The 26393-nt window shown below is 35.3% G+C and overlaps 1 protein-coding gene across 3 annotated transcripts in view; it reads right to left on the bottom strand.

Annotated features, from left to right (window-relative positions):
* The window catches only part of CCDC141 (coiled-coil domain containing 141), a 160356-nt gene that overhangs the window by 121515 nt on the left and 12448 nt on the right, over positions 1–26393 (bottom strand). For all 3 annotated transcript variants that reach the window (XM_012728810.1, XM_012728815.1, XM_012728822.1), the window contains exons 3-4: positions 4498–4689; positions 42–150 (exon numbers count right to left, since the gene is read on the bottom strand). In XM_012728810.1, coding sequence (XP_012584264.1) covers positions 42–150; positions 4498–4689 — 301 coding nt within the window. The remainder of the gene's footprint in view (positions 1–41; positions 151–4497; positions 4690–26393) is intronic.

The following is a 26393-nucleotide window of genomic DNA, read 5'->3' as shown; positions in this document are numbered from 1 at the left end:
AAAAAAAAAAAGATTATGTTAGGAGTAAATATATGTCTTGCCTTTGGAATGATGTTCATGAAGCCGAAGAAGTGATTTTAAGGACTCAGCATTCTCAAACTCTTGAGTATTCTGGAGAAAATCTTCAGTTTGGTCTATTTTAATAGCAAACTATAACAGAAGTACAGGGAAAAGACATTTAAAAAATAAAAATCAAAATGCTGCTTTTAGACCTTTGTCAACATTTTTTATGTATCAATGGTCTGACTGTGTATGTGTGTGTCAGTGTGTGCTGACTTCTGGTTTTCATGTAAGGAAGTATATGGTCATTGTACAAAGTGCCAGACTAAGGGTATTCTTCATGTTCTTTTGCATTCTTTCATCTCTAGAAATAGTTAATGTTTGCTGATATAAGCTAAATTATTTTCTTTTCAATATCTATTAAACTGTTCAATTAAAATCATGTACTACAGAGTGAATACAGCCATTTTCAACAGTCCAAGGCAGTTTGTCAAAGAATAAGCAGAAATTTTGATAAGAAAATCTTATAAATTTTGGTAACTCACAAAACTTTAAGTAAATTTAACATGATAAATATAATTTATTTTTTCTCTAGGGGAAAAAGTGCAAGTTTCAGAATAACATGTAATCTAATCTCATTTTTACAATGATCTTACCAATAAGAATAAGAAGCAGTGTCTAATTTCATTTCTTATAGAAAACACATACACACACAAATTAGTCTGCACTAGTTACCAGAAGGGAAGGGAAAAGAAGGTGAGTAAATCAGGTTAAAGGCATGAATTGTTTGGTGAAGGATAGAATTGGACTTTTAGTGAACTTTATGTTGTATTTACATACAGAGATTTATTCATAATGATGTATAACTGAAACATATAATATTAAAATGCAATGTTACTGCAATACATTTTTTTTTTTTAAGAAAATGGGGGCACTCCCCAGTGGTGCAACGGGTTAGGGCGCAGCACTGCAAGCGAGCTGCAGCTGCTTCATGTGAGCTCGAACTCCACCTGCGCTGGAGGTGATCCACTTAGCAAAGCAGACCTTTCCTGACCCGCCCTCTGCTCCCCTCAGCAGTGTATTCCATCAATCTGCCTGTTCTGCTCCCCACTCTGTCTCTGGTGAATACTCTCACTCCATGCAACTCTTGCCTGTATCCCAGCTCTGAATGTGTAAATAAATCTTAAAAAAAAAAAAAAAGAAAGAAAGAAAATGGTCTGAAAATATCTACACCAAAGGGTTACTTACATGAAAAAATAATGATTTTAAGAATGGATGATGAAAGATGACATTTTAGCCTTTATAGCTGTAATGTATGATTTCATTAGCATTTTATCAATAACTGTATGCATTTATATTTATATAATTAAAAGTGAGAGTTGTTCCTACAAGAATAAAAGTAAAAAAACTTCTTTGTTTCAAAAAAATGACATAGCATTTTGATACCCTAAATGTAAGAGGAATGTATCCCTCTTTTCTTGTTTCTTGAAGAAAGTATAAAGTGATCTAGGGAATAACCTTAGAAACAAATTTCAGTAGATAACAAAATATATTTGCTTATGCTACTACTCTATATCTACAGTGGTAAGCAAATAGCATGCTTGTTTTAGCATTAAGTGTCAAAAGTAATTATTATAATTTATAAGAACATTTTTTTCTTTTTCTTTTTTTTTTTTAAGATTTACTTATTATGCATACAGAGTGGGGTACAGGCCAGAGGTGCAGGGGCAGTGAAAGGATTCACCAGGGACAGAGCCGGGAGCAGAACAGGCAGACTGATGCAGTGCACTGCTGAGAGGAGCAGCGGGTGGGTCAGGAGAAGTCTGCCACACAATGTGGGTGACCTCCAGGGCAGGGGATCGAACTCATGCAGAAGTGACTTTAGCTTCTTAGTGCTATGCTTTAACCCGCTGTGCCACCAGGGAGGGCCCGGCCCTATAAGAAAATTTTAATCAACATATTCACCTTTGGATCAGTATGGATAAATCATATAGTGAGACAGAGACAAAAGCCTATCCCTTCTAATTCTCTTTGTGAAGTTTTCTTTAAATTATCATCTTTGAACTTAGTGATTTCTATTATTTTTATTCACAGGCTCTATGGTATTTTGACTATGACAATAGTAATATGAAAATGAGTTATAAATGGTCTGGGATGATGAGAGAGAATGGTGTGAGTGTGTGCCTGTTTGAAATGCAGAGCAGACATCCACCCTCCTGTAGAGTGACCTGATGGCACTGGCCACTGCTATTTAGACATGTTCCTAAATTATAGCTCAGAGATTGGTAAGATAATAACCTATCTAATGATTAAATCTGTGACCCTGAAGCTGACTGTGAACATGATCAATCATTCAATAAAGTTCTAAAGTACTCTTGTATATGGATAGTTCAATAAGGGGATCCTACCCACCCATCATCTATATCCCTAATTCACTCCATTTCCAGCAATTGACTTAAAGGACATTCTTTGAAGCAAACTTCAAAGCACGGGGAAAATATCTTAATAGATTATTCTCCTATAGAACATTACAAACATTTTTGGAGTCACTGTATAAAATATTTCAGATTGCTATTTGAAATATTTAAAAAACAATGTTTTGGGCCCTCCCTGGTGGCTCAGCGGGTTAAAGCACAGCACTGAGAATCTAAAGCCGCTTCCGCATGAGTTCGATTCCCGCCTGCCCCGGAGGTGACCACATGGCGTGGCAGACCTCTCCTGACCCGCCCGCTGCTCCCCTCAGCAGTGTACTTCCTCAATCTGCCTGTTCTGCTCCCCACTCTGTCTCTGGTGAAGCCTCTCGCCGCCCCTGAACCTCTGGCCTGTACCCCAGTTCTGTATGCACAAATAAACAAATCCTTAAAAAAAAAAAAAAAAAAACAATGTTTTGTATGTAAAAATTTCCCTAAAGTTCTATTAACTTTTAACTTATGAATAGTTTCTTTTCCCCATTTTTCTTCTCTCTGCAACTTATACAAGATAAAAGTGGTAATGGGGGGGCACTTATCAAAGACTATTCTTAATATCACCTTTATTTTTGTTTTTTTTTATCATTAATAAAAATTGCTTTGGAACAGATGGGGCAGAAAAAAATATGTAGGTGTTTGAATTCAGCTTAGTATGAAGTGGTAAAACTGGGCAGAATGATTTTAACATCCTGATTTTAATAAGGTACAATTATCTTGTCACTAAGAATCAGAGTTCTGACTTGAATTATTGTTGAGTTAATACAATTATTTATTTCATTCAATCTGAAAGTAATTTCTCATCACTGAGAAAACTAGAAAGCATTAGCTCTACCTCCACATGAGAAACAAATATTGGGTCTAATGTTTGAAATAAAATACTTCCTATCTTCAAGCAAGCTCTATTTTAAGGGCAGTTGATGTCTGTCTCCCACTTACTAAGAAGTGTTGAATCAGATGTATCTATAATTTGAAGCCTGTAGGTGTATTTAACATGGTTTATTTCTCTTCAGGAATGAAAACTACATATGGAACTTATTCCCAAGATGATTAAATAAATTGTGAGTTGGCTTTCAGAATTCAAATTGTGGAAAACAAACTTGAAAGCTACAATGAGGTTTTTGCTTCATTTCACTTTTGAGTGAGTGCATAATGCATGAGATTGTTTACATCATTTTTTATGTTCTATTGCTAATCTTCTTTCCTTCATTCTAGATTTAGGTCTTGAATTTTCAGTTTGGAAATGTCATTTTTTTCAAAGCTAGTGCTTTATCATAATGAAGCAGTGCTCCCACATCAAAATGAATGTACTGCTACTTGACAGAGAAGTTAAATGTAAAGTTTCCAGTAACTGTCTTAGACCAACCATAACACCATTTTTGACAGTATTCTTTGACGCTCACATTTTGAAATTGAGAATCCCAAGGAAAACACAGGATTGAAGTTAAATCATTGGCAAAATGACCTTTGTATGCCCAGGACATTTTTCCTTTATTTTAGTAATCTCAATCTATGGAATCTGAACTGAATGGCCTTGGATAGCCACTCTATAAAATGTTATGCTTAAAAGCTAAACATTCTGTGGAATATTCTGCAGCTGCATTTTCAGAAGCAGCAAAAATAATCTTACCTTCTAACTTTCAGCCAACAAGAACACTCTAGCCCAAACTTTTCTAATAGTAAAACTCCCTATATACTGGGGATAATTATTTGATTTAGTGATGTTTTAAAACTTCCAAAGAGGAAAATATCAAGACTTACAGATGAGAGTTCTCATTTTTATTTAACATTTTCATATAATTTCAATTAACTATACTTAGTTTTTGTATGAAGATCTTCATTTAAAATATCAACTTTATTTTTTGATAATAAAAAACTAAGTACATTATACATATTATATATATCACTCAGTTTGCTATTTTTTGTAATGGTAGGAATATCTGTTTGTGGAAATTTTTTTCAGAAGAGCTATCCACTCACTGTGATGTGGAGATGGAAGATTAAAAAAAAAAAAAAAAAAAAAAGCACAAACCTGCAAGGCATTTTCAAAAAATTCAGAAGTCAACCTGAGAAGCACCCTCCTTCCTTCAAGTGTGGTGACAAGGGCTTCCCATGCTTCACCCAGGGTGTTGGCCATGGCATCATAGACCTGACTCTGATCTTTATTCTCTTCAGCTGTCCTATCAGCTTCCTGCAAGAGCTCCCATACCTGATTTTCCAAAGCCTATGGAGAGAAAAGCAATTTAAGAATTCCTTATAAGATTTCTTGTAAGAATTCATTACAAGAAAAGCATTCATTATAAGTATACAAGATCACATTTTGGGTATTTAGAAATATATGTTGTCTAGAAAGGTGTAGGAGAGATTTTTATAAACAAACAGTTACACAGGCAGATATATCAAGCAGGTAAATATATCAGCAGGGAGCAATGACAATTGTGGCAAACTAGGGAGTACAGTCAGACTAAAGGCATTTATATTTAAACACTGTTCAATGTATACATTTATCAAAAGAATATTCCCAGAAGTGCAGAACATATGTTGATCTCACATTCAAAAATGAAGAAAAGTAAGTAGAACACATTGGAAGAGAAAAACTGATAATAAAAGAAAAAAAAAAAAAAGAAAAGGTAAAAGTTACTGTTTATTCTAGGGCCCTCTTTGGTGACACAGTTGGGAATGCACAAGTTGTTTGCAGCCATTGCAGCACAAGTTCAAACCCCACCCAGGGAGGTGACCCATATGGCACAGCAGACCTCTCCTAACCTAGCTGGTGCTCCCCTCAGCAGTGTATTTCAGTGGATCTGGCTGTTCTGCTCCCCACTCTCTCTCCTGTGAATCTTTTCACCCACCCCACTTCTGGCCTGAAACTCCGTTCTTATGTGCATAAATAAGTAAATCTTTTTTTTTTTTTTAAGATTTGTTTATTTAGGGCCCTCCCCGGTGGCGCAGCAGGTTAAAGCACAGCACTAAGGAGCTAAAGCCACTTCAGCATGAGTTCGATTCCCGCCTGCCCCGGAGGTGACCACATGGTGTGGCAGAACTCTCCTGCCCCACGCGCTGCTCCCCTCAGCAGTGTATTTCGTCCATCTGCCTGTTCTGCTCCCCACTCTGTGTCTGGTGAATCCTCTGGCCTGTACCCAGTTCTATGTAAATAAATAAATAAATCTTTTTTTTTTAAAGACTTATTTATTTACGCATACAGAACTGGGATACAGGCCAGAGGTACAGGGTTCACCAGGGACAGAGTGGGGAGCAGAACAGGCAAATTGAGGAAGTACACTGAGGGGAGGGCCAATAAGTAAATCTTTAAAAATATATATTTTAAAAAGTTACTTTTTATCCTAAAAAAATGTTAATATGCTTGGGAAGTTTAATGTAAATGTTAAAAACCTAACATACACACCTAACTGTGCTAAGATAAAATTCATAACATGAATTTTGTCTTCAAAGAAAAAAAACTATTTACACATTGAAGTTTAAATTATAAAAAGTGATTAGTGAAACAAATATCCAAAGGGATCATTTGCTTGAAGCAATGAGTGATTTCCCTGTTTTCATTGAAAGGGTGTCTTCTTTAGTGTAGATTCTAAAATAAAGAAGATATGGAAAACTGAATTGAAACTACCATCTTGCTAACATGCAATGTGAGTAAGAAATAAAAATTTGATATAGGAACTACTCTGCCAGGGTTGTTTTATTACCATAGTATTTTCAGATATATTCACAAATATGAAATTGTATGTTACACCTTCTGCAGCCAAATTTCCTTATGCTTAATAAAGAGAGAAATACAACTCAAAATACAAGAAAGCTAGACAGTAGGTTGATATTTCATCGCTAATTCAAAAAAGTCTCAGACAGATTGGGTTGAAAATGACAATGAGCTCTTCAGAGACATCCACTGAATATGTGCCAGCTTTCTTCTCTGGTGTATAGGATAAACCAGACACATGATCTGTCTAAACTGCCATAAGAATTAGATCAAATGTTTAATTTTTTTTTCCTTGCTATTAGAAAACATAATATCTGGGCATTGCCGTCTCATGAGAAAAGCTTTACATTATCTTGAGGGCTGGTTAATTTTGTTTAATCTGTTTTTCATTTGACATATTTTGTTATTAAAATGGGATAACTTGTTCTCAATTTCTACTAATCAAGGGTGTTAGCTCAAGAAATACAAGGAGAAGAAAAGAATTACACTAGGAGTTTGAATATTAAGATATCTCATTCATATGATAAGACTGTAGTAAGAATTTAGCAGGAAATCTTGTTAATTCCACAACAGAGATACAAGAGAGAATAAGAAATAACAGGTAATGAATTCATTGCAGAGCAAAGCAAACAAACTTGTGACATTTCAGTGATATGTCTCAGGGTTGACATGAGATGATAGGGTAATTCTGTTAGTTGGCTATTTCTAAATCTAATGAGGTTATCATTGGAAGTATTTCTTACCTTGTTTAACATCTGTGAAACAGTTGCTTCTAACACTGTTATTTTCCCACGTAGCAACAATTTACAGATCTGTGATACAGAGGTTTTGGGGACAAGAAGTTTGAAGGAACATTTCTGACTTCCAATGTTCCTTAGGACTCTCCCATGACCTCCAACATGAACCACAAAAATGCTCTACTAACTGTGTCCCAAAGCCAGAACATTCTTGCAGAACACTCTGGATTAGTTTGGTACAAGTTGAGCTTGGGATTGTCTCCAAAATAGCTAGTAGACATTCTGCTTTAAGGATTGGCAGAAAAAAAATGTTTTTTTTTAGACTAAACCAAACTTGGCCTCCTATTCCCCAGACTGCCACACCACATCATTGCCACCTCACTGGGCAAGTGTTCTCTCACTTCTTACTTAGTCCTGCAAGAGTTCTTTTGGAATTTCATAGGATTTATGTACTATGGAAATTAAAATCAATCAAACTGGAAGATATAATTTTGCCCACATGAAGTGAGTCTGATGCTGTTCCCACTTTCACCCCATTTTCTCAAATTGCCTCTCTCGTTGCTGATAACTATGGAAATATATCAATGGACACATTTAGACAAGGGTCTAAATGGAGGGAAGAAGCTCTTCCAGACTGAATATCATCAACCATTAGATACAAAGATAAATTACCTTCGCCACTTAGGAGTTTGCCTTTTTATTTGTGTGGTTGTTTCTTCATTATTTTATTTTAATGTATCCCATATCTGATTTTTGTTTTTGTTTCCCACCAAAGTTGGGAAGTTCTGAAAGACAACTCTAAAACTGATGTGAGGAAGCCTATCACCTATGTTTATTTCCAAGTATTTTAAAGCTTTAGGCTATACATTCAAATCTTTAATACATTCCAAATTAATTTAGTAGTTTGTTATAATCAAAACTGCAATGAGATGTCATCTCACGCCTGTAAAAATAGCCTACATTAAAAAAAAACAAAAACCAAGAAACAAGTATTGGTCAGAGAGTGGAGCAAAAGAGACACTAGTACATTGTTGGGGCAATGTAAACTGGTGCAGCCCCTCTGGAAAACAGTATGGCAACTCCTCAAAGGTATGGTGTGGTACATACCTTTATGGACTTGTGAAGCTGTACTTCTCAAACCTATACAGTGTTATAAGCTAATGGTACTTTAGTTAAAAAAAAAGAGAGAAAGAGAGAGATTTGCATCTGAAAACACACCTACAAGGGGAAAAATGTCATTTCGTCAGTTATTATTTATCAATGCATTAACAACATTGTAATATAAATAATTTGTGTATGGATCTTTCCAGCTCAAAAATGACTGTATTATTCCAACAGTCCTTAGAACACCCCCAATCAATAGGGATCTATATGAAGTATTTCATTTTAATGGAAAGAATACTTTTTATGATCCATTAAAGCTAAAAATAAACCATCACTTGTTCAAACAAAATACACTAATACTTTCAAACATTCTTAAGGTTCAGATAAATAATACCTAATGGAGCCTGAAGTTATTCATGAGTGCATTCGCTCATATTTAGCAAGAGTTTTTCAAGCAACAATTAATATAATGGCACAGATAGTAAAGATTAAAGACTGGATATAAGGACATCGAGTTATTTTCTGTATTGTTTTTCTTTCTTTGATGTTTCAGATTTTTCTTAAAGCTGATCCATTTCTCATCTCACTGTTAAATGGCTTCCATCCCACCATCCTACTGAAATATTCATGTGTAGGTCCACAATAACCTCCCATTTGTCAATTCTGTCAAGAATCTTCATTATCCACATTTGTGATTAATGCTGTCATATGCTCCAATAACTTTTTTCTTTATTTCCACAGGTTTCTCGTACTGTCTTGTGTGTGTGTGTGTGTGTGTGTGTGTGTTTAACTCTCTTGTACAGGTTCCTTTCTATGCTAATTTTTAAAATATCTGTGTGTTTTAGGAGACCATGATCCTTTCTCTTTTCTTCTTCCTCAACAAGGAGGTGTCAGGGGTTAGGTTGGGAGGATTATATTAAAATCATCTTTGATTTTTTCAAATTATATTCAATTCTTCCAGAAATTTTGATGGAAAAGGGCACAAAATCTTAATAGCAAAGGGAACATAATCCCCAGTTTTGAATGGACTAACCCAATGAATCTCTAGTATTGATTAGATTGTGTTTTTTTTAAATATAATTTATTGGAGAGGACTGATAAGAAAAAAGAAAAAAACAACCATTGCTCAACACCTCTTTTGCACTGAATGCATTATTTGTTATATAACTACAACCACTTTTCACTTTTTATTTTTTTCCCCTAATTTCTGAACTGTACAGGAAAAACATACATCCAGACATCTAACAACTAACCTTGAAGTCAAAACTAAAACTGATCGTGCTATCTTCTCCACCAAGATTTCAACTCATCTGTCTTTCAGGAGTAGAAACATAGACCACGTTCACTCTTTTCTCCTCCACATCTCCTTCAATTTCAAGATCTAATTCGTCACAAACCCCACATAGTCAACTTCCTACATATCATTGAAAGCCTCTCTTTTCTCAATTCTACCCTGGGTTTAATCTCTCATCACCTCTCACCTGAATGTCTGCAAGAACCTCAGAACTTCTCCTTCTGCCTTCAGGATCATTCTTACCCCATCTATTCTGTACCTCAATGCTATGTATGCTTTCCTATGTTGGAAACAGAATATGTCAGTCAGTAATTCATATATCTTTCAATTGATTTTAAAATAAAATTCAAAGTGCAAGGAAGTAAGACTCTCAGTGTCTTGAAGCCTTTTCTAGTTATACACTATTACTTTTTGACACTAGTCTCCAGCCTTATAAAGTTCTTTAATTCCCTAACTTTCCCATAACCTAACATCCAACTCTCAGCCTAGAATGTTCTCCTTCCTTGCCTGTGACATATGGTTTAATAACTTTTCTCACTCAGGGGTTGACTTTTAAGCATGCTTTTTCTCTCTCTCATCTTTCAAGGATCTGGAGTGTTTGCCCCCTTTAAAAGTGCTTTCCATTATTATAAGAATTATTAGAATGAGTTATTTTTGGTTTTGATTATGAAAGCAATTTTATATTAAAAATGAGGAAACACAAACACAAAAATAAAAATTAAAAATTAACTATTTATGTAATTTATAAATCACTATTTAGAGATAACCCCCATTAATAATTACTTAGTTCTATATATATGTACATATATATATACACAATATATATATATATATACACACACACACATACACACTCACACATGTGTACATATACATGTACATAATTAGGATATAATAGTCTAAAACAGGTATTAACAAACTGTGACCTACAGTCAAGTAGAGCCTGTCATCTGTATAGTCTGCAAGCTAAAAATGGTTTATGTATGTTTTTACACTTCACATTTATATTAAGTAGTTCAAAACAAAATTAAAATTAAAAACTTTTTAAATTAAACAAATACTATTTCATTACACATTGAAATTATGCAAAATTTTAATATCACAAATATATTTTATTAGAACATAGCCTATTTGTTCAGCTATTCTCTGCTTTAACATTACAACATTAGAGTTTGAAGAGTTAAAACTCACAAAGTGCTATGACCTATAAAGTCAAAAATATTTATCACCTGATCTTTTGCCAAAATAAAATGGTTGCTTATCTGCCTTTCCAACATCATGGTTGCACCTTCTGGAAGGTGGAAGAGGAGAGCCACTAAAAGTGGGGGAAAATCGCAGGGCTTGTACTGAAAAGTTTGAGGGAGGAGATTTAAAGAGGTGAATGATGTGGCAGTCTTAGTAAAATCAGGAATCCTTGGGAAGCTAAGGCAGAAACAATGTGATATTAGTAAAGCCCAAATGACATTAAGTCATTCCTGAATTTGATGCAAAAAGGTTGATGCCAGAAGATGGTGCACAAATGAACAGGTGAATTAGTGGTGGTAATACTATGGGGCCTACCCTGAGAAAAGAAAGCAAGCATTGCTTATATAAATATTTAATGCTTGCTTGTATATGCATATATGTTTACATACATATATATATGTATATATATATATATAAAAAGCAACAATGCTGTTCAATATATATAATATTATATATATATATATAAAAATTAAAAAATAAAGCTGGATAAGGGATACAAAATAAGTAAATAAATAAAAGGTTGACACCAGTACTGAACTATAATGGATGAGGTGAAACTCTCAAGAAGCATCACAGACACATCAAAATCATACATTTCACAATAGAGTACTTGATAGTCATGGTTTTCCTGTAGAATCACATAGCTATGAAGTATTTGCTGCCAGGGAACCTAAATGAACAGCTGAGAAAGATTACTCAGGTAATTTGATTGATGCATTTAGGCAATCTGGAAAAAGAAATGTGGTTCTTTTTTGTTCAGTGCTTTCCTCGATTGAATTACCCTGATATTTTTCACCTGTTTGTAACATTTCTTGATGTAATTTAAAATTTTTCTGTCATGAAGATGAAACAAAATTTGCTTATGAAGACTATTTTGAGTTAATGTTCTGCCTATCATGTATAAAGATGATATTTTCTGATGAACAAAAAAAAATCATATACTTTGAGATGTTTTACTAGTGGTGTTAAAGAATTTGCCTTGAGTGGCTATGTGACATAACAATAAAGCTGTTTCCTTTGTGGTATATGGTATGTACCATGTAGCACAATGATTAAGACACAGAACCTGGAACCGATGTTCTGTGTCCACTTCTACTCTGCCCTTTGTAGAAGTTATTTTTTTTCTAGCCTATTTTCAAATGGAAAGAATAAGAACAACCACTTTATAAGGTTTGTGAAGATTAACCGAGGCAATGCAGGGATGTTCTCAGCTTGGTACTTCGTAGATTATAAGCATTCAATACAATATTATTTTAATTATGCTTTTGTATATCTTCTTACTTGTACTGTTAGGTATTTATAAAGCCACTGGTTAGAGAACATATATAGGTTTGTAGGAATAAACCAATGATTCAATACCCCTAATAAGAAAAAAAAGTTATTTTTGCTTTGAAATGACTACTAGACATATTAATCACCATAGCCTGAAAAAATAATTTCAAACTTAGATTATAAAATATTTTAATCTAAGTTTGAATTACATTGATCTCCTTTCAAGGAACATATATGTTAGAATATATTTTTAAACTATTTTTATTTAATATATTTATTTATGCATACAGAACTGGGGAGCAGACCAGAGGGTTGGTGAGAGGCTTCACCAGAGACAGAGTGGGGAGCAGAACAGACAGATCAATGAAGTACACTGCTGTGCGGAGCAGCGGGAAGGTCAGGAGAGATCTACTGCTCCATGTGGATCACCTCCAGGGTGGGGATCGAACTCATGCTGAAGTGGCTTTAGCTTCTTAGTGCTGTGCTTTCAGCCACTGCCACCAGGGAGGGCCCGATGTTAGAATATATTTTTATAAGAATTGCTCTTTCAGAAAAAATTCCATTTGTCTTTAAACTTGGCACTAATACCCTATTGTGAAATTACTATTTTTTATATGAAAGCTATTAATTCTAGCTCATAAGCCAGGGAGATGGATAATACAAAAGCTTTGTGGAGGTTCTTCAAAACATTAAAAATGAATTTACCTATGTCTAGTGATTCTACCCTTAGAAATTTAGCCAAAGAACTCAAAAACATTAATTTGAAAGGAAACCTGCACTCATGTCTATTGCAGAACTATTTACAATCCAAAATGTGGAAACAATCGAAATGCCCCCAAACAGATGAAAGGATCAAGAAGATGCGGTACATATACACAATAGAATACCACTCAGAAAAGAGGCATTCTATAAACCTATATATGTTCTCGAACCAGTGGCTTTATAAATACCTAACAGTACAAGTAAGAAATACACACAAACATAATTTAAAAAATAAACTTGTGTCACTTAAACAAATTGGATGCAGCTGTAGAGGGCTATGCTAAGTGAAATGTCAGATGGAGAAAATAAATATTGGAGGGCTTCTTTTATAGGTGGGATATAGGGAATCCTAAGAATCAGGAAAAAGGCCAAACTTACAGGCAAACTATAGATCTGAGGTATACCCAGAGGAGGAGAGACGGGAAAAGGATGACAACAAGGGAGGGGAGAACACGGGGGACTATGGTGACAGTGCAGCAGGTGCTGCGGTGGTGGGAGAGTTACAGGGACTGCTCCTAATGGAGGAATCAAAGACTGTCCCCAAAATAGTGAAATAAGGAAAAAAAAGGTGCATCAAAAAATCAAATAAAATCTTAGAATAACTTCTGATGTTGACAAAAGAGCTGCATCTGATAAACATCATTGTTTAGCTATTTTATAATGAGCATTGCTTTGGAATATGATTTTTCAACAGAGTGAACCATTAGATCCCTATAGAGCAGTTCTTTTCTCTATATCCACCATGTCTAAATTAAGACTATTTTACTTTAAGTAGTTGGGGGTCAGAAATAACACTTTTAAAAAATGTCTAACAAGAGCTTTAGTTTTGAACATCTATAATGAAATGTCAACTAATGATAATGCAGTGATAATATCTTTTCTTTTACCAAGAGGATAAAATATTTAATGACACTTATTTCAAAACATTTTAAAATAAATATTATGTTTGACTGTCAAGTGTAGACTTAAATGATTTTTCCTACCTCCATTATTTAGTAAATGTCTGGAGTAGATTCTTCCCTCCACCTGTAATCACTGAGCTTATCTGCCACAATCATATAATGATGATAATTGATTTGGAACAAGTACCAAAAGAGCACATTTGCTTAGTTTAGCCCCTACGTTTCAGTGTGGCAGTGTTCACAAGGTGATTGATGTCTCCTCCTATTTTCTGTTATCTTCTTTGGAGCAGATGTTTTATCAAAATGGTCAAGTATTGATTTAAAATAAAAAACAGAATTTTTGAAATGTCTGAGTAAATAACTGTGTTTTAGGATATGCTTATAATTTATTTTAATAAATTGGCATTATTAGAGAGTGTTGGCCAAAAGACATACAGTCCTTCTATCAGCCATCTCCTTTGCTGATGTTAGTGTTAAATAATGTTCATTTATTTGTCATTTCTTTTTGGAGTTCCTACCATCTGCCTGACTGCAATACTTTCCAAGGATACAGACACATATGACATGGTGGCTTGAACAAAGCAAACTGGTAAATAAATGTATTCCCATATGTTTAGAGGAGTTTTCCTCAGTACTGACCAGTTTTTTAGTCCTTTGGAATGATCTCTTCAGCTGAATCCTCCTTATACTCCCTCTGCATTTCAGGAATCCTGAACCTTAGTGAACTCACCACACCAGTCCTATCTAAGTGAGACTTTGGAAATTGCATATTTCTAGTCAGACCTTAGAGATTCTGACTCAACAGATTTAAAGTGAGACAACAACTGGAACTCTCAGTTTCTTGAAAGGAAAAAAAAAACAAAAAAACAAAAAACAAAAAACTTCTTTCCTCACTCGATTTTGAAATACAACCATGTCATGGAAGCATCTTTCCACATGTCCACTCTTCTGAGAGTGGCAAATGAGAGATCTATTCAGGGTGAGTATTCAGTCTTTTAAAAGCTTACCAGTCCCCCTGGCCCTCCCTGGTGGTGCAGCGGGTTAAAGCATAGCACTAAGAAGCTAAAGCCACTTCCTCATGAGTTCAATTCCCACCTACCCTGGAGGTGACCACATGGCGTGGCAGACCTCTCCTGACCCACCTGTTGCTGCCCTCAACACTGTACTTCGTCGATCTGCCTGTTCTGCTCCCCACTCTGTCTCTGGCAAAGCCTCTCGCCACCCCTGAGCCTCTGGCCTGTACCCCAGTTCTGTATGCACAAATAAATCTTTAAAAAAAAAAGAAAAAGCTTCAGTCCCCCAAATATCTCAACTCACAGGTTTAGGGTGCCTGAAGATAGATCTGAGGTCTACAGTAGTTCTTTAAACTTATGGCATTTTCTCTACAAAGCTCCAATGAAGGTCTTTCCACTGCCTTAACACTTGTCAGTGATTATTCAACAATCATAAGACAAAGCTCTTTCCATGAAATCCTGGTCCTCCATAATCTGCCTATGCCTCACCTGTCCATGCTGTCTTTCTCATGAACCTTTCCTAATCCTTCCCCCCCTATCCTGTACAGTCATACAAAACTACTTACTGTATGTCACTCCTGGGGCACTAGGTATGTGCTTTTCCTATTGCCCAGACTCTCTTACTCAAACCTATATACCTGGAAAATAATTTTTTTTAAAGATTTATTTATTTATGCATACAGAACTAGGGTACACGCCAGAGGTCGGGGCAGTGAGAGGATTCACAAGAGACAGAGTTGGGAGTAGAACAGGCAGATTGACAAAGAACACTGATAAGAGGAGTAGTGGGTAAGACAGGAGAGGTCTGTTGGCCATATGGGTCAGCTCTGGGATGGGGATTGAACTCACACTGAAGCGGCCAGGGCTTGACCAGACTTTGCAGTGGAGCGCTCCAACACACTGCACCACTAGGAAGGACCCTGAAAATAATCTTTTATAAGGACATTCCTGGTTCCTTCCTACAACCTCCTTTGTCCCTATATTTTCGATAAGTTTCTGCTTAAATCCCTCTAAACTTATTTACTTACTTGTTTAAATGTCCTTTCTTGGATGTCTGAAATTTATTTTTTAATACTTGTCCTTCCTCTAAATAAAGGATTTCATAGGTTGCAAAACTATGGCTATCTTATAAACTTCTTGAGAGCAGGATTAATATTACAGGTATCTTTATATTGCTCAATTCTAAGTTTGGACCTGTTTTCATTAACGATTAAGTATAATTCCATCTTTTGACAGTGTTAACTGTTAAGAAACTGTGTAACTATAAACTGGAGATACCCATCTTACAATTGAGCTTTAATTCCTATTTGTGAGAAATTATGTTTTATAAAGATGTATGATAATATTCTTCTTGGGTCCACTGGGAATTAAAAACACAAAGTGCCACCTTATAGCCTCTGTTCCATTTTTTAGCCCTGATGCTCTGCCACCTACTTCAGGGCATCATAAAGCTCTCCCTTCCCCTTGGTGCCATCTCTGAATGTAAAGAAAGGCACAACTGGATTACACAATATATCACAAAGAAAAATTAGATACTATCTGAGATGCAAAAATTTTTTTTTCAAAATTTGAAGAAAAAAATCAATTCTGTCCCTACTTTGAAAAAAAAAGAAATATTTTCAGATATTAAAAGAAATCTATTTTCAGCATGAAGATGTCTCAGAGCAGTCACCAAATAAAACACATAGGTTGTCAGTAGCAAGATAACACGTTGGGATTCTTTTTATAAATTTGTTATTAAACAGAAAAAAAAACCCAGAATGCCCAGTTTACATCATAAGCATACTTTGTGTTGACAATGAGATATGGAGCTTCTAAGATGAGCAATCCATGAAAAATGGCTTGCCTCTGGACTCAGTCAAGGCAGGCTTAATCTAAGCTTTTCTCTCCCCGTTGGTTAGTCATTAAACCCAAGAAAGTATTTGGAAATGGATCTGAGAAAAAGACACTCCAGCCGACACCATAAAGCTGGTTATTTAAAGAGATGCTAAAAGGCTACTTTTCCTTTAGGTTCCCAGAGAAGAGGACTGAGATTGTTCTGTGATACTTGAAAAATGTACATGTCTTTTTAAGTGTAGTTTTGAAATCGCTGGTTTTGAGTATAGCATATTTTATGGACATTATACCACCTCAACTGCCATGCAGCACACAAAAAGGATTATAGATTTTCTCTTCAGTGGAGCATTAAATGGTCCCCTGAATAGCAATTTTCTAAAAGAGCAAATATATGTGGCGTATCCTGCATATGTTTTCTTGACACTGTGCAGTCTATCTGTAATAGACTAGGAATCAAGTAGAGTATATAGTTCATAGAAACAGTCTTAATTTTGCCATTAAAATGAAAGCAATTAAGATACATGAAATCAAAAATTGAAAATTTTAGAAACCTTTGAAAAGAGTAGTTTGTTAACTTCTATTACCTTTAGCAGTGTTTATTCAACAGAACTACTTATGGGGCCTCCCTAGTGATACAAGGGGTTAAGTTTCAGCACTATGAAGATATATGTCCCTGACCAGGGAGCTGACCCACATGGCACAGGAGACCTCTCCTGACTTACCCGCTGCTCCCCTCAACAATGTATTTCAGTCAGTCTACATGGTCTGCTCCCTACTCTGTCTCTGGAGAATCCTCTCACCCCTAACTCCATACCTCTGGCCTACACACCAGCTCTCACATGCAAAAATAAATAAAATAAATATTAAAAAAGAAAACTCCTTGTACATTATAATATCTTTTCTTTTTCTTTCTGTTTCCTTTATTTTATTGCTTGCTTTATGTCAAAAGTGAAATGATTATTCTACAATAGAAGGTAATCAGTATTGTAGCACACACCTCATAGAAGTACTAAAATGTTTAACGTGATAATACTAAATGCTGGTGAAGACTCAGAACAAACGAATCTCTCAACATTGAATCTCTCAACATTTCTGGTAGGAAAGTAAAATAGTATAGCCACTCTGATAAACAATCTGTCACTACCATAAGTCTCAGACCATGTTTTCTTCATATATATTTTTATATAGATATAGGTAATGGAGATAACTTTGGTTTACACTGTTATTTGTGTTTTAGAGGTATATTATCTCCCTTTAAAGTTGTTGTTACCAAATATAACATTCTTGATGATGATATTATAATGATGGAAAAAAAATTTGTGGTTGTCTAAGTTTAGGAATTGTGCCAGGGAGGGAGATACATATGAATATAAAGGGGGAAGAGGATGAGAGTGTGTGGATTACAGAGGTGACTACACATATGGAAAATGTAATAAAATGACAAAGAACTTTATACATACATTGTATTGATATCAAATTACTGGTTTTGATATTATACTATGATTATGTATGTTGCAGCCATTGTAGGAGTGGAAGGACTTGCAGGTCCTTTCTGAAACAAATTTATAACCTCCTATAAATCTAAAAAAAAATTTTAATGAAAATAAATATAAATAAAATCTTATAAAGATGTTAAGACAGGTTGAACACAATGACTACAAGTGTATACTGGGACTCTCCTGGGCATCTGGATCTATAATATTTCCTTATAAATGTTTCCTTATATTTATATTGTATGTCATTTATATGTTATCTATCTTCTCTACTAGATTGCATATTTCAAAAGGAACTTTTATCTGTTCTGTCCACTGTAGAATCCCAAGAGTTTAGATCAATGTTTTCATATATATTTTGTAAAAGTAAAATGAATATGTTTACTGAAATAACCAAAAAATGTTAATGCATATATTCAGCAAAAATCTGCTGAATCAAACAAGATAGCGGATTCACTATTTATGGGCAATGATTTGTGGCAACAGATAAAGTGATACTCATACTCTCAGATTGTGAGAATTATAATGATCTTAACAAAAAATCTTTTTATCTCCTATCTTTAAATTTGATCTTGAGTTTTATACACCTAATTGCAAGCACAGTTCCTCTAATTGCTGCTTTTATAAGTTGTAAGTAAACAAAACAAAACAAAACAAAAAACCTAACTGATGCATATAACATGACTTTGTAAAAGACAGAGATAACTTTGAAAACAAAATTCTGCTGGACTTAAAAATAATAATTTTGACTTCAAAGAGTTCAAATAATATAGTTCAAACAAATCAGTATAGTTCTTAGTCTATTTCACAGTGATAGAAAACTTAAAATAGATGAAACATGAACAAATAACTTTATGTTCACTATGAAAAGACTTTCTGAGTTGTACTATGGTTGAGAATACAAAAATTACTCTATAGAGCATTTGTGCATTTCAATAGAAGGGCATACTTTGCTCACTTAATCATAGAAGGAGCTTTTGAACTAAAATACAAAAGTATAAATTTACCATATTTGTCCTTAGCCCTGTATGTTGTATGTGATATGTTCTACCACAGGCCACAATGATCCTCTAGGTTAACTCAACCCACCATTAACAGGTGACCTAAGGATCTACAACTTGGACCAAAGCATCGTCATTCTTGACTATGATACATCAGCATATTTTGTGGAATTGAGTGTTTACTTCTTGACAGCATGAGATTTGGGTGCTCAATTTGCGCCAGGAGCCCTCAAGATACATTGTGGAAAGATTATATTAATCAGAGTTGAAATCTCTGCTCAGCCAATGATCAACTGAGCAAGTCATTAAATTTCTCTGAGATTCAGACCTGCACCTATAAGTTCATACCACACTAGCCCTTATTATGTAAGCAAAAATGAAACAATACTTACGCAAATGTCTCTGAATTACATCTGTATGCTATATAACTATGCAATCCTCATTGTTATATTGACATTTTATGGAAATACTTCAGCATTGCCAGCCAGTGACATGCAATGTTTGTTCTGTTTTCATGCCACAACACTTCCTGATGGCAACTGGAATTAATTGCAATTGATGGAACAGATAAGCAAATATGTGGTGTGATTTCAGGGATGTGAGAAAAAAAAAGTCACATTCAAGTTAGATTGGTTATCACATGCTATTGGCTGCCTGGATGGGAAGAACATGGGTATGTGAGGTTTAGAGCATTCTCTAAATGTCACCAAAGCTACATCATCAGTAGGCTTTCTCACTTAGTATATGATCTTCCAGTCTTAGTTTTCACATGGAGAAAGTGAATTAAGAGTGCTTTCCTCAGAATATTGCTATAATCAACAAAATAAGATGATGTATGCAAAATACTTAGCAGAGTGCCTGGTCACTATTCAATATTCTATAAGAGTTAGCAACCATTAGCATCATCATCATTATTGATTACAATAAGATGTAAGGCAATGACTGGGTTAAAAATATGTGGTACATATATACAATGGAATACTACTCAGCAACCAAAAAAAAGAAACACATGTCCTTTGCAGCAAGTTGGATGGAGCCGGAAAAGGTCATGCTTAGTGAGATAAGCCAGAAAGAAAAAGAAAAATACCAGATGGTTTTGCTCATAGCAGGAATATAATGGACCAGGAGAGAAAATAATAAGAATAATGAACAGCCATATATCAGAGATATTTTGTGGGGGTGGAGTGGGGAATGGGATCAAAACCGGGGGTGGGGAGAGGGAAGTGCACAGGACAAGGTGATGGCACATGGGTGACTTGGTGATGGGAAACCCACAGGGATTACAATTGAGATGAAAAAAAAAATGTACAAAATGATGTAAAAATAAACTATTATATATAAAAAAAGATGTGAGACAATGGTAAGATAACAAATGCTTTGGAAATTACATACTTTCTTTTACAGGCATTGTATGTATTTATTTCACTATCAACATAGGTCACATACCCCCTTAAATCATATTTACTTAATTTAGTTTTTAGTTTATACATTCTGCATGGAAACAAATGGCTTTGGGGTTTAAAATATTTTCCTGAAGCAAGAGAAACAAACATGCCACCACCTAATTTTGGCTAGAAACCCCTCACTGGACATGCCTGTTTGATGAAGTTACCCTGCCCTTTTGTACAGTCTCCGCCTAATCCAAACTGGCACACAAATAAGAGAACTAGATTTGTGGTTGACTTCCAGTTTGAAACAGAAGCTGCAGATAATGGGCTGTTGAAAATCCCTAGGGCTGCAGCTGTCCTGAGAGGAAATAGCCTCTAACTGAAAACTCGTCCTAGCCTTCATTCAATTAAGAATTTTTGTGTCAACTCTTTAACTTTCAGAGGTTTTTGTGCCAAAATCAAGTTAGTAAAATATCAGTTGGCTTTGCTGTCAGCGGGAAATGTCAGCACAATAAGTAATGACAGAAAGAGACAAAATTAAGAAAAACTTAACTTGGAAAAGTCTGCCACTATATTGAATCAGTCAATTTGGGTTAAAAAATAAGATTTTATTGCTATTTTTCAAAACCAGAGCCATTTACTAAAGAATCATAACAATCTGTTCATCGCGGAAATGCCAGAACAACCTTTACCTGCCAAAGTTACAACTTTTTCCTTTATAATTTAAATATAAATAAAACCAGATATTTCCTTTTCTCAACCTACTGCAAAATAATCATTATTCAAAAAGAGCTCTTTTGTGCAGGTCCAATAAAAGATAGTCTGTTTTTAAAACAGATTTTAAGTACCCCTTAAGCCCTAGAACATTCCTTTTCATAAATGTGTTTTTCTTAATTTTTCTTTCCAGGTATTTGCATATAAATGACTTCTATGTCTGCTGTGTGAAATGAAGTAAATAATGTAACTTGAAATAATGTACAGGTGCATGGATTTGATGATTAATGGTGGTTTCTGTTCTGAGGGAGTTAACTCTACCCTTGGATTTGTTTAGATTTTACTACTTTTCCTTCTGTGTTCTACGGCCTTTCATGTAACTGAAAAAAAAAAAAAAAAACAGAGCCTTGGAGGCTTATCAAGAATGTCTTTGTGTGTTTTACTGGAAAACTGGAACTCTACCATGCTTGAATAAAAACACAAACAGCAACAAAGAGAATGACACATTCCCTAAGACTTGATGAAAGAAAGCCACAACCTTGGGGAGTTATTGTAGCAAACAGAAGGATAAATAAATAGGAGTATTAAGCTAACATTTGTTCACAGGGTGAAGCCAAAGGAGAGGAAAGAAAGCTCTTTTATGACTTGGAGAGTTCACTTTCTTTCCTACCCCAGAAACTTTCCTTCCTATATCACGTACTCCCACAGTCCCACATTTCAAGGTCTAACTTAAATTCCATCCTCTCCTTGAAACCACTCCAACTAAATAAATTTCTCTTTTTCTCTGAACTTTCCTGTAGTACTTTTGTTATCAACATCTTTCATCGGGGGACTTAATCAATCATTGTGTTGTGATTTCATTGTTATCTAATTGCTTCATGGATTTACCAAGATCATTTTTTTCCTATACCATTAAATATTAAAAAATTTATGAAGGCCAAAGATGCCTGCTATATCTCATTGGGGCGGGAACACCACACACAGGGAATATGTATATATATAGTCTGGCAGAGACAGTCATCCTGATGCTACTCCAAGCTGGTCCCTGATGCTCCTTAAGAACCACAATCATAACAGTAAGAAGAAATCCTTGTTTGATCCTTTTTTAGTCAGCTGGAAAGTGACTCATCCCAACCTAATAACCATCTTACATAACTTTATAGATGAGCTAATGGTTGGAGGTGATCAGTACGCTAAGCGCAGGCAGCGCACAGAGGTGCATCCCTGTTTCTGTAGTCACAACTTTAAGACTTCCTAGACACATGGTGAATGACTTAGGTGTGCATTAGTTTCCCCATTTGTAAAATGGGGATTAAAAATAATAATAGCTGGCCCTCCCTGGTGGCGCAGCGGGTTAAAGCACAGCACTGAGAATCTAAAGCCGCTTCCAAATGAGTTCGATTCCCGCCTGCCCCGAAGGTGACCACACAGTGTGGCAGACCTCTCCTGACCCGCCGCTGCTCCCCTCAGCAGTGTACTTCGGTAGATCTGCCTGTTCTGTACCCTGCTCCGTCTCTGGTGAAGCCTCTCACTGCCCCTGAGCCTCTGGCCTGTACCACAGTTCTGTATGCACAAATAAATAAATCTTTAAAAAAAAATAATAATAGCTAACAACTATTCAACACTCACTATTTGTGAAGCCTGATCAAACGTCTTTAAATCTTTAAACTCAATGAGTTCTCATACCCCCCTCTTGAGATTGGCTATATTATTATCTTCATTTACTGATAAGGAAATAGAGTTAGAGAGACTGTGACTTTCCTAGAGTTACACACCAAATGAGCAACACTGGGACGCACATCCAGGGAAGCAGAGTTCCATGCACAACTGCATTGTCACTCAGATAATTAACTCATATGATTATTTTGAGGATTAAATGACTAGTATATTTTAAATACTCATGTATTTTAATGTCAAATATATAATGCTAATATTTGATATTAATAGATCTTAAATCAAAACTTTTTTTTTAAAGATTTATTTATTTGCACATACAGAACTGGGGTACAGGCCAGAGGCTCAGGGGCGGTGAGAGTCTTCACCAGAGACAGAGTGGGGAACAGAACAGGCAGATCGACAAAGTACACTGCTGAGGGGAGCAGTGGGCGGGTCAGGAGAGGTCTGCCATGCCATGTGGTCACCTCCGGGGCAGGCGGGAATTGAACTCATGCAGAAGTGGCTTTAGATTCTCAGTGCTGTGCTTTAACCCTCTGCGCCACCAGGGAGGGCCCAAATCTAAACTTTTAAATAAATTTAAGAAAGCAGTTGAAACATTGTAAGCACTCAGCAAAAGTTTATTATAGCTTATGCTTATTCTATATTATATGCTATGTCTACACTTACTATTTAGGTTCCAAAACTCTTGTAAGAGGCAAAGCAACACTGTTAAAAACAACACTAACCACTGACTGATGAGGAAGAGTCCACTGGCATTGCAGGTGCTCAGTGCAGATTGTCCTTGCCTTATCAACACAGAATATTGATTTATAAGGGCCTAGATAAGGTCCTTTTAATAGGAACCCAAGATTATTCTAGTGTAAATACTCATAACCTCTCTTTAAAAATACTATATAGGTTGTATTTGACCAAATACCAATTTTGAGTGTGAGAATGTACTTACTTAATGAGGTGCTGATGGAGAAGCCCAGTGGAAACAAATGGAGAAAAATGAACCCACAGTGGGGCCAGATCTCAGGGAAAGCTTCTCAGAGGAGAGAGACTTAGCATTCCAAAGTGAGGATATAAATAATTCACTTGGAAACTCATCCTCAAGTTCAGTTAAAAGAAGAATAACGACACAAATCAGAAAAACTAATACTATTAATAATTTATCAGTTCTACCATGTTCTCTGAGGAGCTCAAATGTTCTGTACATTAATAATTGAGTCTTCTTAAAACCCTCAGAACTATTGTGAACAAGAAGAGCAGGATATGTGAATAACAGTTAAATCATTGCTATTTCATTTTTTAACCTAGATTAATATTTGCATTTCTTTTACAACAGAGATGAATGGTTTCTGTAATTATGCAATGGGTACATATATCCCATCCTTCATTTATTCATTCATTATACAAACATTAATTAAATATACATTCTAAGCACAGTGTTAGGCTCTAGGGATAGCAACATATTAACAATCGAAAGAAGACAAAAATGTATCATAGTACAGTTTCCCCCATGAAACAGATACTATAGAAGTAGACAGACTAGAAGAGGATACTCAGAAGAGAGTGAAGTCAAAAGTTTGAATGGGGGAGTATTTCAAGAATGTTTTAGAGAGCAAATAATAATTTCCTCACTGTCAAATCTAAAGCAGATTTCTCAACATTACTGCTTCCAGCACTATAAAATACACTGTTCTGGCCCTCCCTGGTGGCACAGCGGGTTAAAGAACTACACTAAGAAGCTTAAGCTACTTTCGCATGAGTTCTATCCCCACCTGCCCCGGAGGAGATCCACCGGTAGACCTCTCCTCACCCGCACGCTGCTCCCCTCAGCAGTGTACTTCGTCAATCTGCCTGTTCTGCCACCCACTCTGTCTCTGGTGAATCCTCTCACCCTCCGCATCTCTGGTCCCAGTTCTGTATGAATAAATAAATAAATCTTTAAAAAAAAATACACTGTTCTGAAATTTCCTTTTCCCACATCTGTATGATATGACCTTGAATATTTTTCCTCTAAACATCCACATGCCCCTTTCCAAGTCCTCTGGCACCTCTGTTCAAGTCCTCCAATGTGGTTTAATGGTGTTCATTTCTTCTGGTTTGGACCAGAGCTGCTGATTTCTCACTGTTCATCAGAATTAGTGTAAAACTTTTAAAAACATATATATGTTCTAAGCTTTCCTTGACTCTTGAGCTTATGGTCTGGATATTTGAATCTTATGTAGTCTTTGAAGCTCCCAGGTGATTCTGATACCTGTCAGACTAGAACCACTACTTAGGCCTTCCTACTTCCCACCATTCTATGGTGAGACTGTTTCCTCTTATTCCCTCTCATTTGTTTCCTGAACTGCCTAGAGTGCTAAGCTTAGAAATAGTCATCAGTCTGAGAACACTGGACACAGTCACCACCCCACATTTCTTTCCCAAAGATACCATCAGATTAATTTCACTGTGACCATTTGGAATTTGCTTCACATTCCTCTTGTCTCTGGGTCAGTTGTATGAGGCCTGCTAGTTCTGTAATCTTCCTCTTCCCCCTCTCGGTCCATCCAAAATTCAGATATATAATCAACTCTCCACTATTCTCACATTTCACTACTTAAGGTGGCTCATTCTCCAAACCCTGGTTGCTCCCATCGTAACAAATGTTTCTCAGTCAGAATCACCTTTTTGCTTCAGTCAAATCTGATTGTGGCAAGGCTTGCTCTCGCTATCTCTGATTCTTCTCTTACTATTTGTTCCTTTAAAAAAAACAAAAAACTGCAACTTGCTTTCCACAGAGCCATCTGTGGGCTGTTCCTGGACACCAATCTGGACTCTTGATTATTTAGTAAACTCACTAAATTAAAAAAAAAAAAAAAACTGCAACTTGGTCAATTCCCATAATGACAAGCACAATATGTCACTGCCACTTCAATTTATGTTCAAAATACAGCCTTCGTCTGGTAATATGTAGAAAATAATTTACAAAGTGCTGATAGGTAGAAAACTAGTCATATATGAAATAAAGGAAAACTAGTCATATATGAAATATCTGTAAATGCATTAAGCAATAAAAAGAAAATCTTAATTTAGAACAACTTTTTTCTTATTCTTACTCCTTCTAGTTTTTCTTAATTTAGTACAGCTTTTGCAAGTGTGCTAACAGAAAGCATATCTGAGCTTAATATCATATATACATCACTCATTTACCAAAATATATAATCTTTAATGATCTGTTAGACAACATCAAGCAAAATTAACCAAGGTATATTAGTAGAATCCTTTTAGTTATTTTTAGGGTCCAAACTGCATTTGATTTCTATGTTATTATCACTATTAAAGCAATATAATCATAAGAAGTCCACTGAGCAGTATTTGAGCAATGGATGAACAATCAACAACAAATTAATTACACATAAAGTTATTAATGATATGTGCAATAATGGTTCCAGAATTTGCAGACAGACAACTTACCTCTAAATTACGGCCTTTATTGTCAGTCTTTCACACTGTATAAATATAAGATTTTATTTATGGTATTTTAAAGTACTTATGTTAATCACTTAAAAAAGAGATTACATTCTCAAAAAAGCCAATTGCAACAGTTATCAAATTTGTGCTCAAATACAGTTATACATGTATATATATTTTAATATACTATGTTAGGAAAAATATAATACTTTTTATATTTTTATACTTTATATAATGAAATATAAAAAAATTCTACTCCTATGATAGATTCTAAAAATACTTTTTTTAATTAATCATTGTCAAATAATTGCTATTAGAAAGAATTTGGCCTGGC

This window comes from Condylura cristata, unplaced genomic scaffold (assembly GCF_000260355.1).
Source record: "Condylura cristata isolate star-nosed mole 26May11 unplaced genomic scaffold, ConCri1.0 scaffold00002, whole genome shotgun sequence".
Lineage (NCBI taxonomy): Eukaryota > Metazoa > Chordata > Mammalia > Eulipotyphla > Talpidae > Condylura > Condylura cristata.
This window is presented reverse-complemented; position numbering and strand designations above follow the sequence as displayed.